Source organism: Pithys albifrons, chromosome Z, assembly GCF_047495875.1.
Source record: "Pithys albifrons albifrons isolate INPA30051 chromosome Z, PitAlb_v1, whole genome shotgun sequence".
In the NCBI taxonomy this organism is placed as follows: domain Eukaryota; kingdom Metazoa; phylum Chordata; class Aves; order Passeriformes; family Thamnophilidae; genus Pithys; species Pithys albifrons.
This window is the reverse complement of record NC_092497.1, coordinates 52,311,699-52,332,588: the sequence shown is the minus strand read 5'-3', so window position 1 is coordinate 52,332,588 and position 20,890 is coordinate 52,311,699. Positions and strand designations below refer to the sequence as shown.

The following is a 20,890-nucleotide window of genomic DNA, read 5'->3' as shown; positions in this document are numbered from 1 at the left end:
TCTCTGTTAATAGATCCACAATAAGAATTAACATGTTAATAATGTCTGTAAGAAATTATTAAAGACTGAGGACCCTGATTATGGCCTGTCACTCTCCTGACCTTTATTAATTTCTTTTACTCTACAAAGTCTTAAGTATGAAGAGTATCAGGCTATCAAGATAATAGATTTTGTCATAAAGTCTTATAAATAATCTCAGATATTCAGCTGGAATTTTGTAATTCAATTGTGTTTTGGCACAACAAACATTTAAGTCAATAACCTACTAATTAATTACTGAATTTTTGAAAATTTGGGGGAAAAAAAATGAAAGAAATGGGGGGAAAAATGAAAAGAAAACATAAAATGAAATGTCCAGATGAGCTTGGTCTGCCAAGAACCCACTGATCTACACAGGTGTGTCCTGCAGAATTCTGATGTCAGACAGGATCTACCTTACCTTGGGCCAGACCAAAAGCTGGGGTGAGGTAATTACCTGAATTAGACACCACAAATGGGGTAGACTGGATTCTAAAAGCCATTCCAGGACGTTACTGCCAAGGTTATGAGCTGCCTCAAGAAGAAAACCTGCAGCTGTAGATCTTATATTTCTGTTTCCAACAGCGAAACGTTCAGGTGAAATTGCTCAGAAAAACAATCTGATTTCTCTTTTCTTCCTCTTTTCCTCACACATATTAAGGCAGTCACATCTTGCTTGGGGGACAATAGAGACTGTGTTACATGAGACAAACTACTTTGGTAAGAACACACAATGGAAGAATAATATTTGGGGATGTCAGGTGATGGCAAGTTAACCCCCACACAGGTGCACCTTTATGCAGAGGCAGCACCAGGCTCTACCTCGACTCATTTTCTGAATTCCGTGTCAAATTGGCTCAGCTGGAAAGTTTTCAAGATGAAAAGCTCTTGTCAACATGACTCAGCCAAGAAATATATGTAAAAGCAGGGAACTCAATTACATCTGGAATGCTGGTGCCCTGCTAAGGACAGCAATTTCAGGTGTGACAGAAATTTTAAGGTTAATGGGTTGGGAACCCTGACTGGGACTTGATTCTCTAAGGCTTAGGTGAATGCTTAAAACTAAATACTATGCTTAAATTTTACTGAAGACAGGACTGCTTCAGAATAAGAAAAGAGAAGATGTGGGATGAAAACATGAATATCCAGCTTAGATTCAAGATGATTCAAGCAATTTGAAAGGACATTCAAACTTATCTGGCCAACAACATTCCAGCCAGTCTACCATCTGTAAGCTCAATAATGAACTTTATTAATACAAAGCTCCCACAAATTAGTTTTTTCTTTCACTTACATATTTCTCTATTGAATAGAAACATGTATTTTGGTCCAGGTACCATGAAACTCAAATGGTGTTTGAAAATAACATGTATCACCACATTCAGTGTGACCTACCCCCATATGAGCTGGTTTTGCAAAGGGACCTCAGTAACAGAAAAGGTTAGAAATAATCAAGAAATGTGTTGCATATTTTTAGCTTGGCAAAAGGAGAACAGGCCCAGACAGGGGAGTCAGTGCCGAGCTGGGTGTGGTATGCAAGAGACCATGAAAAAGAGGAGTGTCTGGCTAACACTGTCTGAGGGTAACATGAAACACTGACTTTTTTATATAAATCTAGCATAACAGCACCAGCAACATCTGAACCTTGCAAATAATTTCATTAAGAGAAACTGTGCACCAAGGATTGTGGTCTCTTGCCAACATCCTGCACCAAGCCATCCTGAATAAGCAGCCTAAGGAGCATTCCCGGTCCTGTCCTCAGATGTGATGGCTGATTTGGGATTATTTGGAGCAGAAAAGGTGTAGATGCGTATCAGGCATGCAGAAGGCTACCCTTCTGTGCCTCTCAAGTGTTAAACTGGAAAGCACAAAGACAAAGAGAAGACTGAGCGATCTTTCTTACAGAAAAGAGCAAACAAATACTCATTTGGGCAATTCTACATCCCTCTAACACTCAACTCCATATTCCCACAACCCCCCCAGATCTTACAATCCCACCCCCATTTATTTCACTGCCTTGACATATTTTTTCTAGGCCTCCTGCTTTATTAAGTAGGTAATGCTTAATTTGTTATTAATTTAATTTGGCCTTGTCAGCCACCACATGGTCACAAACAGGACTCACTGGCCCAACCAAGCCCTGCTGCTCCCAGGGTGGGAAGGACAATCATTGCCCCAAAGGGAAGTTGCAGAGACTTGATAAATCTGCAGGAAAAATGCTTTGCTCTCCCCTCCATTTGCTCTCCCCTTGCTTCTCTCCCTCACCATCATCACTGCTTTGGGCAGTTTGCTTATATTAGCTGTGGGAATGCTCTGAATAACAATGATAAAAAGTTAGGGTTTGTGTCTTTTTAAAACTTTGAAGCTCACAAAGTTTTCTGAAGTATTTAAAAATTCAGCAGGGAACTTACTTATCATATCCTGACAATATTTGATTTTAGTTTTGAGATTTTCTGTTTGTGTCTTCAAATCTGTTTTTACTTTAAATGAAACAAGTGCTCAAATTCTATCACTTTGAATTTTGTCAGCCCAACGGGTATGATCTGATTTTTTTTTTCAATTAACATCTGTAGTCAATGCTGTAGCTACACAAATATACAACTAAAGGGGAGTATTTATGCCAGTAAGTTCTTTCTTAACCTGGTGTTTCAGAGCAGTTTCACAGTTTTACCACACCTGAACAGATAAATAATTCTGTATTTGTGCCAAACATCAAATCCAGTGGGTTTACTGTTTGTAGAAATGCTCCCTTATTTGGTGGTGTCAAGCTGAGTCAGCCTAAAGGACTGAGCATTTTTTTATAAAATGTATAACTTCTCAGGATTGTTTAATAAAAGGAGAATTTTGTTCAGGTAGTTTAATAGTTATCCAGGGAGCAACTCCAGAGAGACTAAAGCAATAACTCTGGATGGTTCACATCACCACCAGAAAGTAAGTGACATGATTTATCATCACCCTACTTCAGTGTTACACTTGTGCAACTTCAAGGCTTAGTGAGTTGTGGTGGAACATTGAAGTGATGAATAATGTACCGTTTTCCTTTCTGACCAAAAAATAACCCTGTGAAAATGTTCTCTGGTGTTGCTTAGGAGCCTGGGGAGTGGAGTGGGGAAGATCAAAATGTGAACTCAGTGTTGGGAAGGGTTTTATTCCTGTGGTCAAAGAGTAATTCAGAAGCTGGTAATTTTGAATGGTATGTGGATAACTTCTCAATATGGCAAAAAAAACCTCATCTGTTTCCAAACTCTCACTAAATTCAGTGAAAACTCTCTGGGAATAGATGTTCTAAAACATGCCCCAAATTTCTTTCAACATTTTTCTACAATTAGCACCTTTGTGAACAGATTATTTCCTCAAGTTAAATACCTTCTTTACTCTGTCTTTTCTAGACAAACACAAGGCCAGAGGCACCATTTTTTAATTTACCAGATAGGTCTCTTACTTTGATGTCAAATTCTCTTTCTGGTATCTACATAAGTGGTATATAAAATATTTATTTCTACACTCCTGAATAATTAACAGCTTTTAAGGAAGTATGTGAGAAATCTCATCTCTTTCTAGAATGAAACTTACCCTCCCCAAACAGGAGTGTTTACACCCATATTTGTCTCTTTTCCCCAGTTTTTGTTACTGTGTTCATTGTAAATGCAGAGGATGAAAAACTGATATCAGTGGTTAGACTACTGTCAGATTTTAATTCACCTTAGTACTTTGATTAAAGCAATTTTGAAAAGAGAATTTAATTTTATTTCACTTCTGCTATTTAACACTGGCTCTGCTGCTGATAATTCTTCACTACTGACCATTTTCCTTGGGTTTTATACCACGTCCACTCATATGAGTTGATATGCAGTAAACAATCCAAAGAAAATACAAGCATGCAATTAATTTTCAAATTACTGGTTATATGTACAAGCTTGAGTGATGCAACAGCTACATGAAAATTTTTATGAATGGTTTGACAGATTAATAAAATAAGGAATTATTTTAAGTGTTATTAAGTAATCAAGGAAGTGTGTCAGCAGTATTCTATTTAAACAAGGATCATACTAATCTAATTCTGTACCTCCTGCAGCTCCTAATAAGCTCATTTTTATTTATGCTCAAGGAGATTGAAGGGTAGTTAAATTAATTTAAGAGAGACATGCTTTGTGCTACTCTTTCTCTTATTGTACAAGTTTCTGGACTGATGCATAACTATGTGCTCTGAGCCGTCCCACAGATGGCAGAGCCCATCAAAAAGGATCCTGATTAATGTCACGCTGAATTCTGACACAAGTTGACAGAAACAGATGAGTCCCTTCAGCCAACCATGAAAGTGCATTTGCTCATTCTGTACGTATTAGTCACACTGTATAAATTTATGAATATTTATCCATCCAGACCAGACTTGGGGATGCTCTAAGTATTACTGGAAATTCATTGTCATGGGCTTCAAGAGCTTGATTTACTGCTTTGGGGACACACAGACAAGTGGTAAATAGGAAAACTAATGCACAGTCAGCTTTTCTCACCATGATCCTTCTCCTTTTCTTGCTCAGAAACATGTCCAGTGTCACTTCTCTGTGCTCTGGACCTTTCCTGGCTCCTTCTCCAAGTAATTTTGAGAGCTCTCCTTACTTTGTGAGGCAGAAATAGGATTAAAACAAAATTCAGTACGAGCCTGCTGACTTGGGAATCATTTTCCCCTTTTCCCCTGTTCTTGCACTAGATTTCTGTGATTCTGAAAAACATCCTGATACCTGTATTTAATTTTCAACAGCATCCTTATGCATCTCACACAGGAGGTGCAGAAGGACAACCAAGTCTGATAACAGTATTTCTCCCTGGCTTGGCTGGGTGTAGGTCTTCACAGTCAACAGTAATCAGGGAATTAGGCAGATGAATTAAAACAGACAGTATAGACACAGCCTTCACAGTTTGATGACTGAAGCCTCCACTGGGAAAAATAAGTTCCATGCATTTAGTTGTGTGGGTTTTAAGCAAAAGTTTGAGGATTTATTTTAGCATGAAGAAATTGAAAAGTCTTGCTAAATCTAAATGGTGGTTTTTAGCCCTTCTTTGCTGAGGTGCGACATTCTTGGAAAGCAAAAAAGGGGTGATGCATTGGTAAAAACTAAGTAAATAAAAAGGACAAATACAAATAAAAATCAAACCATTTATGCAGTGAATCTGAATTTTGAAAGGTACATTGAACTGTGCAATCACCTCACTGGAGCAGCAGCATTTGCAGGGGCTTGTGAAATAATTTCCCAGATCCTGAGTTTTAGTGTATTTTTGTGCATGGGATTTCCTCCAACTCATTTCCTGGGGTCCACTGTGATTTAAGGGATTACTGGTCTCCACAGACAGTTGTGCTATATGGAACACTCCAATTTAATCCAGTAAAGAAGATATGCTTCATGACCAGTCTAAAGAACAATAAAACCAGATATTTAAGGCAGCTTTATCTCATAAATGTAGCCAAGCTTTCATCTCATTCTCTTCCATGCTATCTTTGACATCAGGCTGAGCTGCCAAGCACAGCTACTTAGGTTTTCCCTCAGCCTAATCTTAATCTCCTGCCAACAGTATAATCAAAATCTCAGGCATCTTCATTACCTGCTTCTCCCTATTAAAAATAATGTGAAAATAATTTCGCCTGAAAAGCTGGTTTAGGAGATTGAGGTTTAATTGACACCATCAAGAAGTGTTGGTACAGAGAGCACACATTTGCTCCCATTCCCTAATCACAGGGATGCACCAGGAATTTCAAATATTGCCTTCTTTGTTGTTTTTAACGCAATCCCCTTTTCTCAACTTCCCACCCTTTCCCCTAAAAGACTGAAAATGCTGTAGCATGGTCTACTTCAAAAGCCCACAACTGTTCCAGCACTGCTGGTTAGCCCAACCACACACAATCTTCCCTCCTTCTTACTGTAATTTACTCCTGAGGAGAAATTCTTTGGCCTCCCACGTCAAGACACCCCAGCCAGGTTCATGAAACTAACGCTCAGTGTGATAAATTAAACTGTATCAACCCACGGCCTACCTAAGAGAGGCTTAAAACACAAAGTTCAGGGCAAACATCACTCCAGTTTAAAACCTTTGTTAGAAACGCAAGGGAAAACCACCAAAAACTGAGCAGGAAGGTAATGGGGGAAGACACAGTTTCCATTTTTTAAGCTGTCGTCTTGTAATCTCACAGCCACCAGTCTCACTGAAAGACATTATGGATGAATCATTGGAGACACATATCTCACCATATTTGTCACAGCAATAAACCCCTCCTCTAAGGAACTGCCCTGAGAACATGGAGGATACAGCCCTGTCAGTCTCCCTGAGCAATAACTTCTCCATCAGCAGTCAATTATTGGGCTATTACCAGTGACAAAAACCGGTGAGATGTGCCACAAACTAGGGCTGAGAGACTTTCCTCAGGAGAAATTGCAGCCCTGGAGGTCAGCAGGCAATGTTAATTTTTTTCCTGCCTGGGCTTTTCAGCCTTCATATTTTCCCACCTTCCCCTGGGGAGTCAGGAGAGATGGTGGCCATGCACTTGCCATGGAAATAAATCACCCCTTCCCATGTGGAGGGAAGCCTAATTATCTACTGCTCAGTTAAGACAAAGACACTCACAGCAGAGGCAGCCACCAAGAGGAAAACCCTGTACTTCGTTGTGTTTGCTTCTGCCTTAGTCATTCCAGCTGAACACAGAATGAATCCACATTTTCTGAAACAGTTTTTGAAAATATTTCATTTTTTTGGTATGATTTCTGCACTATTGTAATCAATAGGGAGGGGAGGAAGGGAGGGAAAGAAGACAAGGAGGGAAGTGCAAAAGGAATTCCAAAGGAAGGAATTCGGAAGGAAGGGAAGAAAGGGAGGGAGGAAGAGAGAAAAAGAAAGAAAGAAAGAGAGAGAGAAAGAGAAAGAAAGAAGGAAAGAAAGGAAGGAGGGAAAGGAAATAGGAAAAGGAAAGAGGGAAAGGGAAGGGAAGGGAAGGGAAATAGGAAAAGGAAAAGGGAAGGGAAGGGAAGGGAAGGGAAGGGAAGGGAAGGGAAGGGAAGGGAAGGGAAGGGAAGGGAAGGGAAGGGAAGGGAAGGGAAGGGAAGGGAAGGGAAGGGAAGGGAAGGGAAGGGAAGGGAAGGGAAGGGAAGGGAAGGGAAGGGAAGGGAAGGGAAGGGAAGGGAAGGGAAGGGAAGGGAAGGGAAGGGAAGGGAAGGGAAGGGAAGGGAAGGGAAGGGAAGGGAAGGGAAGGGAAGGGAAGGGAAGGGAAGGGAAGGGAAGGGAAGGGAAGGAAGAAGAATCCAAAAGCTGAAGAAAATGCTGAACATGAATGGAACACAAAGAGGCCTTCATGCACTTTTTTTTATTTTGTTTGATACTCACATTAGTCTCATATGAACCGACCATCCTCTTCTAATAGACTTTTTAACTCACATTTCAGCCTGAATGAATTAACCATCAAAACCTTTCTAAACACTGGATTCCACAAAGTTATGGTGGCAGGAGTGAGCTTATCACTGCTGTACCCTGACAGAGCAGTGGCTCAGCAGAACACCAGTGACCACAGTGTTTGTCACACCAGGCAAGTTCTCTCCTGTTGTACTAAATAAATGCACTTAACAAATAAAAAAGTGACATGTCCACATGAGCTCTTAAATACATCCTTCTTTAAAAGGGGGTAACTGTGGTGTAAACTTTATATCCCCTCTGGAGCATGGAAGGTTACGGTATCATTTTCAGTGGGACCCAAATTTTACTTGGTTACACGTTTACAAGAAGAATTAAGTTGTTGTGAGACAGAGAAAAACGATGTCTCTGTGTAACCCTCTGAGAATTCCCAATTCCAAGACAAATTTATGGTTTCTCCTACCTGAGTCACTGGTGGTGGCAAACCACATTTTAAATAAACCTTGCATTAGGATTTTAAAAATGTGGACTGCAAGCAAAAAGTTAAACAAATGCAGGGAGAGGATCCATCCTCAGGGAGCTCCTGGCTCACCACAGGCCCTGAGTGCTTTCAAGGGGTGGAAGGTTATCAAAAGAAAGGCAAGTCCAGCTTATTATAGCATTGGGATATAATGCTAAAATATTTCTTTTGAAATAAGTTACTTATACCTATGAAGACCTTAAAAGCCTTTTGAAGGCACAGAGAGTATGAAAACTAAAAAAGAAAAAAAGAAAAAAAATCACATTTATCATTAACAAGTAAAAACTGCAGCAGATCCTTCTACCCACAATTACACACATGACTAACTTTAATCAGGCCCTGAAGTCAAGAACAAACACCAAGTGCGAGGACCGTGACAATCGTGTTTAGAGTAAAAATTACATTCCTTGTTTGGTCCTCTCTGATGGAGCAATTGGTGGCAATGCAGGTGGCACAAAAGACCTCTGGCAACTCCTGAGGCTTCCAAACACCCACTCAGCAGTCTGGATATGCTTTTTGATTTACTTGGATGCTGCTGAGAACCCCTAAAAATATGCTGAATCCTTTCAACTCTCTGAAAAAGCAGCATTTATGTGTAAAAAAAGCCCAGAATATTTTAATTACTGGTGGACAAGAAGCTGTCAAATCGACTGCATCTCAATATTTCAGCAAAGCCAAATACACTGAACTTAAGGGGAAGCATCTCCTTCCTTCCATTTAGGCCTGGGTGTGACAGTCACTCAGCTTTCTCACTCAAGCAAAATGCATCAAACCAGCAAAAGTTAAATTTCAAAATAAATAAATAAAAGACAGCAATGGCTACATCAAATGTAGAGAACTAGACTTATGAAACTTAATTTCATGCAGAGCAACTCATCAGTCGGTGTGAACTGGCAATTTTGTATAAAATATTTTTTTGTTAATTAAACTGAAAGTACTTCTTAACACTTGCTTCACAAAATTATGAAACACTTCCTTTACAATAACATTTTTTGGTTTTCTCTATTCTTCATCCCAAGAGAGCACAGAATGTTTGCATCCATATTAATGTTTTCCCTGTATTTCAGATGCCTTCCCTCAAACCACTTCTGCAATTGTATGTGTATATGCATTAAATAATAGAGAAATTATGAACACTATTGACCAGCTGGAATGGATTATACTTTGAAATACACAGAGCAACTTAGAGAAATTATCCAGGAAAGCCTTCCTCCTAGGAAATCCATGTGTGAAAAAGGACCATAAAACGAGGTCCTTTATTAGTAAAATATTAAAGACAGAGAAAAAAGAAAGTCTTTCCTTTTCCTAACTTATTAAATAAAGCCGATTTTGTCAAAGCAAAGCATCAGGATAGAATTTTTCCCTTTTGGAAACAAAGTAAAAGTTGTAAGCTGCACTAGAAAAGGAGGATTTGTCCTGATTTATTTTTGTTTTAGTCACAGAGACTCTATCTCTGTTCCACTGTAGTCTGTGCTTAATTTTTACAATTATATCCAGAAATTTGCCACCTTCAGCAGGTACTATCTACTCTGAAATAGGTTGAAATAGTTTTAAAGTGAAGATATTATAGAACCATCCAATTATTTACAGGACTCAGGCTGACAGGTCATAGACTTAAGCCTCTGTATTGAATGCATATTCCATATGGCTAATGGTGTCACTCATGCAGCCCCTGGAGAGATCTGGCTAATGCCTCCCTAAGCATAATTTGTCACTGTGGATTGGGAATGCTCTTAATAATTTCTCTCCTCCAATTATGAAATGCAAATTATGAAAAGTAGAATTTGCCTCTTAACTTGACTTAGGTATTATCTCTGCTTTGCACCTTAGGAAATTGCCATATATTAAGTTATAGTTAAGGCTTCACCAATACCATCAGAGTTTACTGGAATCAGACTAATTTTATTTGACTTCCTGGCTCAGTCATGTTTGGAACTGTAAGATCCATCCTTTGTCACATTTTTAAGACGTGTAAATTAAGAGTCATAGTTCAAGTGTTATTAACTGTAAGTACCATCTTCTTGCCCAAAGAAGCATTTCCTTTCACTGAATATTCCATTTGAAAAACAATCTGCTAGAGAGCTAGATAAAGCTCAAAATCTTGGCAGTTCACTGACCAACTAATTATGCTAAATTTCTATTTTATCCTAAAGTACATCTGTATTTTAGCAAATAATTAAACAGTTCATTTAGCAACCTTGTTCCCCCAATCCTAGTTCAGCTCTTTGCTGATCTCATGGTTACTTGCACTAAACTTGATATTATCCACAGCACATTGACAAATTTCATTTAAAATGTTGATTTAGCTCTGGAATAAATTGTCAAAGTAATACTAGATGTCTATATGTAAGAACACAATTCAACTGCCTTTCCTGCCACTGCACCCACACATAAAGCATGAGAAAGGCAGAACTCCTTTTGCTCCAATTTTTATGTCAAACAGACTTTTATTTGCATTCTTCTGAGTCTTCTTGGTCATATCTAAGAACATATTTTCATTCCAAGGGACTAGAGAATTGCCACATAACTAGCCTCAACATGCATAAACCTAAAATATTTGCAGAAATAGAATGCTTTCATTTTTCATGACTCAGTATTTAATTTAGATGCTCTTAACTTCAAGATAAATGCCACTTTCTTAGCATACTTTATGAAGTTTTATGGGAAATATGTAAAAGTTAGGACATAATTCCTCCTGTGTGATAACAATGACTGAGTTGAGAAACACTGTGATTTCAAACAACAAGCTGAAAGGCAAGGAGGAAAGAACAACTTGGATGGTTTACTTTGCTGAAGAGGTATTTTTACTTCTGATTTGGGGTCTTTTATCAATCAGATCACGATGCAGTAACACAAAGGCAGCATCACGGTGGGTTTGTGACAGCCCTGAACTCACCTGGTGTGGACATGGAATGATCACCAGTGATGTCACCAGCAATTTACATGTAAAATAATCCTAAACAAGCGTCAATTGTTAAAGCAAGAACTGTGGGATACGATTGTGTGAGACTGCACCTTATTTATAAAGCATTTACATTCATATTTACACTGAAGAACAACCCCCCTGTGCAGGTCTGTGTAGGAGAGCTCAGAAATAAGGACTGGTTTGTGCATTTGCAAACGTGACCACAATCTGTCATCTGATGCTCCTGCCAAGCAGCAAACCATGACACGCTCCCAAGGGCTGCGCATCTGCCCTGTTTGTGATGGAGCACTTCCAAAGGTGAAGGAATCCAGGGGCTGACTTGCCCCCAGCCTCCCTGCCGCCCCAGCAGGATGGGGTGGTTTACTTGGATTGCTAATTTTGGGGTTTTTTGCTCAATGACACAATACTGGAAAACATTTTGGGCAGGACCCCAATGTCCTGTCAGCTCAAGATAAAGCCTTTCTGCACCGTGTGGGATCTGGCATTCCATCAGCACAGATTACTGGAGAGGCTCCATGGAAAAAGAAACATCTATAGCTGTGAACTGGGTTACACACTAATTCTACAACCCCCTGCTTCTGACAGGCTGATGAGAAGTGAAAATTATTAGCCAAGCAAATTGACTGAAAACTTGATTAGCTGCTGGCAAAAGACTTGAAGATCAAGCTCAAAACCCACAGGGATGGGGAGAAAAATGATCAGCAAAGTGGAAATAGCTCCAGTTTAGCTCTTGTAACCTTTCAGGTAAATGGGGAGATTTTGTACCCCTAATCAAAGAACTCCCAATGCCAAATAGTGCAAAAAGGGGGACAGAGACTCGTGGAATTGGTGTCCCATATGGCAACCCTTAAAATATAATTAATCATATTATAGCCCAGAAGAAGAGACACCCTTCAGACTGAGCTGTGAGTCATCTTAGAAATGCTTTGTATGGTATGAAAAACTTCATGTTGCTCTGTCTTCTCTAACATTTGCCTTACTTTGAGGAATTAAAACAAAAATATCAGTATCTTCTCCCCCTACACACAGGACTCAGATATTCATAAACACAGGATTACCCAGTCCAAGGCCTCTATTACCTCTGCAATAATTTTCCTCCATAGGTTTTCCTTCAACAATCAATACTAAAAAAAAAAAGTGAAACTGAATTTTAGGCAAACAGATGCAGACCTTCAAAATTAAACTGAGAACTTACAGAGGGGACAGGGCATTTTTCATTGCAATGTACTAAATGCAAAAGAACAAGAAAGTACAGTCTGGCATTTTTGTACACCCTTCTAAAAATACAGTTTTTTAACTAATAAAACAGGGCTGTAAATTTAAACATTCCTAGCTGGCATCAAGCCACAATCTTCTATGTCAAAATATAATAACATAAGATAATTCTCTTTCTGATTTAAACAGAAACATTTGCTAATCATAGGAAATGTCTTTGTAATCTACTTGTGTCCATGTCTGTGTAAACAGTTTTTTATCCAAGGAATATTACAGATAAAAACAGAAAATAAGTATTTTCAAATATAATTTGCCATATATTTTTTAAAAAAACATCAAACACATTGCAGGTAATCCTATGCATAACTAAGCACCTCCCAGGCCATGTGGAAACATTTCCAGAAGTCAAAATCAACATCAGAAGAAAAATAACTTCCAGTGTTAAAAATTGTGACTCTCTCGTGCTTACAAATGATTTTTTACTCCATTTTGTTTTCAAAAGATTTGAAAATACTTCTGTTTTATCAAACATGGCACTGTGAGTTAATTCTCACTGAAATTTCAAAGGCAGGGTGGTGAGGCTGGAAGGGACCAACCCCAACCTGAGCAGGTTGTCCAGGACCATGCACAGGTGGGTTGGGCACACAACAAACCCAAAGACATCTTTACATACAAAAACATTGAAATACATTTAAAAACAGCTTACTCTTCCTCCTGTGGCTGTTCTGCCTCATAAGCTGCCAGCTTAGGCCCTGTCCCAGCAGGTTTGGCTGCCCTTTGCCTTCTCTTCCTTCTTGGAGGTGTGCTGAGGAAGTCTGGGCTCCCCAGCAGGGAGGAATCCGCTTTCTCTTGTGCTGCCAAAGGGAAAAAGGCACAGGGTTGAAAAGGATTAAAATATGAAGTATTGCAAGACAATCCTTAAAATATTTTTTTGGGTTTTCTCTCTTTTTTTTTTCTGTTTGTTTTTTTTTTTCTTCTTATTAAAATCTCTATCCTGCTCAGACAGGCTCAGATTTGGGGGAGCAGTTTGTGTCAGCACAGATGACATAAAGGGAAATTCAAGGAGACTAAATTTGAACTGGAAAGAAAAGCATCCTCCAGTGCCTCTTTGTAGTCAGTGGACAGTAAGATCAGCAACCCCAAACTGGGTTGAGATTTTCATTGACTCCTCTGCTGAGGCTCTGTCCAGGTTCATTTACCTAACTGTGATTTCATACCTAGTTCAGATTTAAATTACCATGTAAATTCATAAAATATGCATTATCCACACTTAAAGCACAATCCCTTCTCTGCTTTGACAATTACCTACCCAAAGCTCAAATCTCTTGAAAACCAGATCCTTTCTTGAGCTAAAACCCTCCATAAAAAGCCCTATTAATGCACTCAGAAGTTATGTAGACATTGTTATTCCAGCTATCAACATCCTGTAGCATTTTTTTCATTTGGTACACATGCTCTAAAAATAAAATCCCTAATGACCTATAATTTTCAAGACAATGATATCCAAAACAGCACAAATTTCAACTGAAAGATATTAAATAATAAAATGTGGTGACTGAGGCTGATGCTATTATGGTAACTTCCCTGATTATTACTTTCTGTGCATTTTAGAGAGGTTTAATCTTGACATGGATGAAAGATTCCATAATTTGAGATTCAACACAGAAAGGTTTTCACAGAAAGTAAATAACGAGTCCTGTTTCCTCATTCCTTTCACATCTACTGAAAATGAAACAGAAAGATGATATACAGCCCACAGGCAGCATTTTCTAAAAAAAAAAAAGGCTTGTGACCAAAAAATTGTGACTTTTAAATTACACATAGGCTGCCTAAAGCCACTGCAGCCACTGCTGACATGAAGCACATCTTTAGTATTTAATAATATTAAATATTTGCACTATGGCACATCCCAGGCTTACAGGTGTTTGTAGGGTGGCAGCAGCTTTTACCTGACATATTTCCAAGGCAAGAGCTTAATTAACAAGTTTCAAGGTCCACTTCAGACAAGACACTTTCCCATAATAAATGCTGAAAAGTCTAATTCTCCACACTAAACTTTAACTAGATATGTTGGCTTTTCCAGTGCTAAATGTTGAAAATGTTTACAACAGTTACTATTTACCTGCAGCCCATTGGGGGTAGCACGTCTAAAATTTACACAAAAACTATTTTATATATTCCAACACCACTGCCTAAAGTTGGCCCCTTCACAATTAACACACATAAACCTGTTTAGTGTCAAGAACCCAACAAACTTGAACAATTTTAGCATTACAGTTCTTATGCTTCCCTTTTGCCCTTCTCCTCCCACACTCTGTGAGGAGGTCTGTGTGGCCTGATCCAGGGGCTGGGAATCCCGAGGGATCCCTGATCCAGGAGCTGGGAATCCTGAGGGATCCCTGATCCAGGAGCTGGGAATCCCAAGGGATCCACCATCCCATGGGATCTCTGATCCAGGAGTTGCCTGAGTTGTCCTTCCAGTGTCCCCAGTCTGTCTGACCCTGAGAACTGGTGGGAAATGGGAGGGGAAAATGTCAGAGGGACACAGGGACAGAGGGAGAGACAGAGGGAGAGAGGGAGAGTGGGGCAGATGGACATAGGGGTGGAGGGACAGAGGGACACAAGGAGACACAGACAGAGGGACACAGGGACACAGGGACAGAAGGACACAGGGACAGACAGAGGGACAAATGGACACAGGGACAGAGGGATGGAGGGACAGAGGGACACAAGGGGACACAGACAGAGGGACAGAGTGACAGTGGGATAGAGGGACAGCAGGACAGAGGGACAAGGGACACAAGGACAGAGGGTCACAGGGACAGAAGGACAGGGGGACAGAAAGACACAGGGACACAGGGATCAGGGACAGAAGGACAGAGGGACAGATGGACAAAGGGATGCAGGGCCAGAGGGACTCAGGGACAGAGGGACACAGGGACAGAAGGACAGAGGGACAGATGAACAAAGGGATGCAAGGACAGAGGGGCTCAGGGGCAGAAGGACAGAGGGACAGTGGGACTCACACACAAAACTTACATGATGCTGATGTTAAATAAAAAATGTCTCTGTTTTACTGTGCAATATGCAATGGTGATCACGGCCCTCATGCTCAGCATTGTTTCCTTTTAGACACAGAACAAAAACAGCTTAAAAGACATTTTTTTCTCTGCTTTCTACGTAAGAATGTTTATTTTAATAATAACCAGAAAAAGGACTCCCCATTCAGACAGCCCAGAATAAAATCTTACAAATAGCAGCAGACTGGCTCATAGGTGAGGGCTGATCAACCCAGGCTTGGGTTTTTTTGTTTTGTTTGTTTCTTCCTTTTAAGCCAAACTATCCCTTAGAACTGCTGATAAAAAGGAGGCACACACTTGAAGCATCACCATAAGACTCCAAACACACATCCACTACTGCTGCTCAAATATAATTCCCATTAATGAATTCATTTATAATACTTGACTTAAAGCCAGAGAAAGCTTTAGCAAAATATTATTCATTGCTTAAAACAAAATCATTGGGAAAAATGAGAGACAGTCTTAGACACAAACCTAGTTTTTCACTCTGAAAATATTTTCTGTCTAAATTTTAGCACCATTTTAAGGAAGTGAAGTTCCCTGACTCCTCAGGAAATTAAATTTCTTAGTTTTTCATTGTGTAATGTAATATGAATTATTGTTATATCTTTGAAAGGAATAGTAGCAGTTTAAATACAGACAAGAGTGCTGTTTGATGAAAGTCAGTAGTTAAACCACCTAAAATTGATCAAGAAATGAAAATGCTCCCAATAGATAACACACCTTCTGCAGGTGAGAAACTGGAAGAAACAGGATTGAGAAGAGAGTAAGAAAGGGAACCACAGTTCAAGTACTAAAAGAATATTTGTGCTAAGATCAAAGACTTTAAATAAAAACTCCTGCTATATTTCTGTTGTTGTTTTGAGGAGTGATATTTGGTGGGTGGAGGGAGTTTTCAAATAAGGTAGGATATTCCAGAAAATAAATGGAAACTAAAAATAGACTCGGGATGAAATTAATACAGTCCTACAGTTGTTGGAGACCTGGGAACAGGAGATGCCTTTAATACAGAAAAATGCAAGGACTCATTCTGAAGCCATTTGCTAATATACCATCACAATCTCTGAAATTACAGGCATTTAAAGTGAATTTCTGTAGTCTAGTTAAAGACAGGCAGCCCAGGTAGATTTTAAAATAGACTTCTGTATTACTTTATTTTGGTACAGAAGAGTCAATTGCTTGACAATAAATACCTTCCAATCTATCATATTCACTTTTCAGTTTGGAAAAAACAAAAAAATGACCTTATGCACCTTCACTCTCTGTGTATCACCTCCTGTAATGAAAATTCTACAGCTGTGCCTTGTCTAAGTAGTAATGACTGAGCAAACAGAGTCCACCTCCTCTCAGCACAACAACAAAGGACTAAAACCAAAGCTCTGAGCTTGGCTTTGTCATAAAAAAATGTATAGAGGGAGAAGTGTACCCTCTGCTGGATTAGGAGCTGGCTGGAGGGCCGTGCCCAGAGAGTGCTGGTGAACGGGGCTGTGTCCAGTGGTCACCAGTGGTGTTCCCCAGGGGTCTGTGTTGAGTCCAGTCCTGTTTAACATCTTTATTGATGATTTAGATGAGGGGATTGAGTCCATCAGCACCAAATTTGCTGATGACACCAAGTTGGGAGGGAGTGTCGACCTGCTGGAAGGCAGGAGGGCTCTGCAGAGGGATCTGGATAGACTGGAGAGATGGGCTGATTGCAATGGGATGGAGTTCAACAAGGCCAAGTGCAGGTCCTGCCCTTTGGCCACAACAACCCCTGCAGCGCTCCAGGCTGGGCACAGAGTGGCTGGAGAGCAGCCAGGCAGAGGGACCTGGGGGGACTGAGGGACAGGAAGCTCAACAGGAGCCAACAGTGTGCCCAGGTGGCCAAGAAGGCCAATGGGATCCTGGCCTGGATCCAAACTAGCGTGGCCAGCAGGCCCAGGGCAGTGACCCTTCCCCTGGACTCTGCCTTTGGGAGGCCACACCTTGAGTGTTGTGTTCAGTTCTGGGCCCCTCAGTTCAGGAAAGAGATTGAGGGGCTGGAGCGGGGCCAGAGAAGAGCAACGAGGCTGGAGAAGGGACTGGAGCACAAGTGCTGTGGGGAGAGGCTGAGGGAGCTGGGGGTGTTTAGCCTGGAGAAGAGGACGCTCAGAGGTGACCTCAGCACTGTCTGGAACTCCCTGAAGGGAAGTTCTGGCCAGGTGGGGGTTGGTCTCTTCTCCCAGGCACTCAGCAATAGGACAACGGGGCACGATGGGCTCAAGTTCTGCCAGGGGAAATTGAAGTTGGAGAGCAGGAAAAAATTCTTTGCAGAGAGAGTGCTCAGGCATTGGAATGGGCTGCCCAGAGAGGGGGTGGATTCCCCATCCTGGAGGTTTTTAACCTGAGCTTGGCCATGGCACTGAGTGCCATGATCTGGTAAAGGGACTGGAGTTGGACCAAGGGTTGGACTTGATGATCTCGGAGGTCTTTTCCAACACAATCCATTCTGTGAATCTATGAGTCTAAGAACAAGCAAGAAGGGTTCCGAATTTGAGCATCTGACTGCCGACAATGCCCCAGTTCCACACAGACAGGTCACACATGCCCAAATTATGAAAGATTCACCATTAGCAAGGAAAAAAGCTGCAATTCATGAGATTTTACCCATAGGAAACACAGTCACAGACATGACTCCTCTTCACATTGCTATCATGTATTTAAGATACAACAAAGGACTAAATGGATTCAAGGGACATTCACATTTTTGGCACATATCACCAAATGAAACATACTTAGCTTATCTCACAATAAAGAATATGCAGCTATAAAAAACAAAAAACAAACTTTGCTTATTATTGGAATGGAAAAGGAAAGATTTATCAAGGACACAGGCATTTATCCTGAAGGAAAGCCTTTATTTTAAATGCTCTCCTGTCTTGGAAATTTTATCAACAGCAGCACAGAACTCTTTCAATTTTATTTTCTCTTCTGAATGAAAATTTAGCTTTTTCATCAGTGTATTAAAGACTTATGAAAATTTGTTCAGATTTTCAGATGTTAGTGCTACTGTAGGCCCCCAAAATTCCTGTCAGAGCAGAATTTCCTGGTTGAATTCTGCCTCACTCCAGGTATCATGTGTTGCTGCAAAGAGTTAATCAACTGAACTTCCAAGTTCTGCTGCCTCTCTCAATTATTTATCTTAAAACCAGCACCAGAAGCAGAACAAACTAGACTGGGACATGACAAAGTGGTCACACAAGCATCACCTGAAGAGCACCAGGACTGCCTGCGACAGCTGTTCCCCGAGCTACCAAAGAAAGAGAAAAGCCAGAAAGGGAGCAGAACTCATCACTTTAATCCTTGCTTGTAGAGTAACTTCAGCAATTACTGTGGTCTCTCAGTCCCAGCCTAATTCCTGAGGGATCACCATGGCTGATAATAATTAGCATCTCTTTGACAGTCTCAGCAGAGTCTTCTGAATGAATGGGAATGGAAATTAACACCTCTCACCGATCCAGGAATATCTGCAGAGCAGGATTAAGTCATTCTTGAAGGCAATTTAGGAAACACCACTCCTACCTATGCTGAAGTTATCCTGAGAGTACAGATTCTGGCCACAGCCAGGCATTTTCCCTGAGAAATAGATTTACATCACCCAGAGCTCCCAAATTAAACACTGGTATTTACAGTTCATGCCTGTGCTCCAGTGACAGTAACAGGAATATTTTAACTTTAGGAAGACAGTGAGAACCCTCCTGCATTTCCTTTGTTCTGTTCTACTGTATATTTCATCTTCTGTATAAATTTGGGGTTACTGCTCTGTTATGCCCTGGGGCCAAGAGGTGGTCGAGACTGAGGTTCTATAAATTCTCTGTTAGCTCGTTATTAACATTTATTTTTATAAAGAATATCTCCATGGGAAGTGTTTATGAAGACACATTTTAAAACAAGTTTAGATCCAGCAAAAAGTTTAGATCCAGCCACACAAAATTTATAAATTGTATTCAGTTCAGTAAGGAAGTTTACATTTCACTCCTAGGCTGTATTACCACTGACTTTTCTAATAGCAGAGTCTATTCTTTTTCTGGTGTCACACTTCTCTAAAACCTTTTTAAATACAGGATTTTAACAAAAATAAAAGAAAGCTTTTAAAATACAATATTTTAAAAAAAGGAAAAAAACCAACCCAAACCAAACAAAAACCCCAACTTACTTCAAACCTGCAGGGAATTATATCAAGCTCTAATATAAATCTGGTTCCACAGAGTTTCCTTCTCAGTGACTATTGCAGACAACTCACATGCTCATCTTTTCCCATCACATACTGTCTCAAAACTAGATGGCAAAAAATATTGGGGTAAATTTGACAAGCATATAATAACAACCTTGGTCAGGAAGCATGAAAAAGCCTTCTCATCTATCAAAATAGAAGAAGCTAAAAAAATGCATTTTACATGTATCTGCAGAGACTCTAGAGGAGCCCATTAATTTTAATCATCAAAACCATGATCCGTAATAGAAATCCCTCTTTTAAAAATTACCTTGGTAAGGGACATTTCAATGAACCTTGTCTACTTCATCAAATGAGATATTAATTTTGAATAGTCCATAATAATGTGGTTTGCTAAAAAATACTTTGGTAATATCATAATTTTAAATAAGTCTCTGGCTATAAACATTGCTAAAGGTCATGATTTATCAGTAATCCAGCAACACTGAAGATACACACACACACAAATATTACATATTTATAGTATCAACAGCCCCCAAAAATGAGTTCCTGCCTTACAGCACAAACAGAAACCTTTTCAATGTGCCCAAATCTTTCTTGACGTAGGTCAGGTGGAACCTCTGTTACAAAGAGGTGAAATTTCGCTATTTCAATTTTGATATCCAAAAATCTCCTAACTATTAAAGTGCTTTCCATGCTTTATTTCCCATGAGTGTTTGACACCAGCAGCATCAAAGCTGCCCATTCAGATGGTGAGGTGGTTTTGGACTTGGCCACAGGCAGTTTGGGCACGAGTTAAGCTGCTCACAAAACAACCTCCACCTTTCCAGTGACCCACTGCCATTTTAGATTTATTGCATCCAGTTTTAGAAGTCTTTTTTTCCCACCTCTGACCCTCAAATCTTTTAAAAACTCTGTATTAAGGCTAATTTTTGTGTGCCATGGTTGGATGTGCCATCATCCATAAAACCAGCACGTCCCAATTTAGGCTAGGGCACTAAAAAGGTTGTCTGGGAAGGTTTGGATGAGGTCACTGTCCCGGGTGTGCCTGCTGGAGTCATCCTCTGACTGCTGGGATGTCCCACTTGGATCATGTGTACCACCCAGGGTGGAGGCAGGAGGCTCCTGGACAGCATCCCCAGGAGATGCTGAGCTGCATGCAGGTCGAGTAAACAAAACAACAAATCAGAACTGAAAACATGAAGCTTTGGAAAAAATTTCTGGGCTGTGATGTTTCAATTCAACATGAGGTAGTGGAGCTTGAAGTAATTTCTCACCAGACACATAAAGCATGAACCTCATGCCTGGAACTCCATCATTTTTGGTCTGGTCAGTTTTTCTGGTGTCTCAGATGATGTTGGTCAGCTCTCCCAGCTGATCCAGGCCCTGGTCTCCAGGGATCTCCTCCAAGGCTACCCAATATGTCACACAATATTTATAATTATCATGTAAAGTAAACAATTTTCTGTGGAGGGAAAGGACTTCACCTGACAAGGCTATGAGGTTTACAGTGAAGACATTTTAACACACACAGGGTTAAAGTT

The 20,890-nt window shown here is 40.2% G+C and overlaps 1 protein-coding gene across 5 annotated transcripts in view; it reads right to left on the bottom strand.

Moving 5' to 3' along the window:
• The window catches only part of XRCC4 (X-ray repair cross complementing 4), a 162,623-nt gene that overhangs the window by 42,999 nt on the left and 98,734 nt on the right, over positions 1 to 20,890 (bottom strand). For 4 of the 5 annotated variants that reach the window (XM_071580525.1, XM_071580529.1, XM_071580527.1 and 1 more), the window contains one exon: positions 12,781 to 12,928. In XM_071580525.1, coding sequence (XP_071436626.1) covers positions 12,781 to 12,928 — 148 coding nt within the window. Of the gene's footprint in view, positions 1 to 11,938; positions 11,984 to 12,780; positions 12,929 to 20,890 lie in introns of all 5 variants that reach the window. The other variant, XM_071580528.1, reaches the window with a different exon arrangement.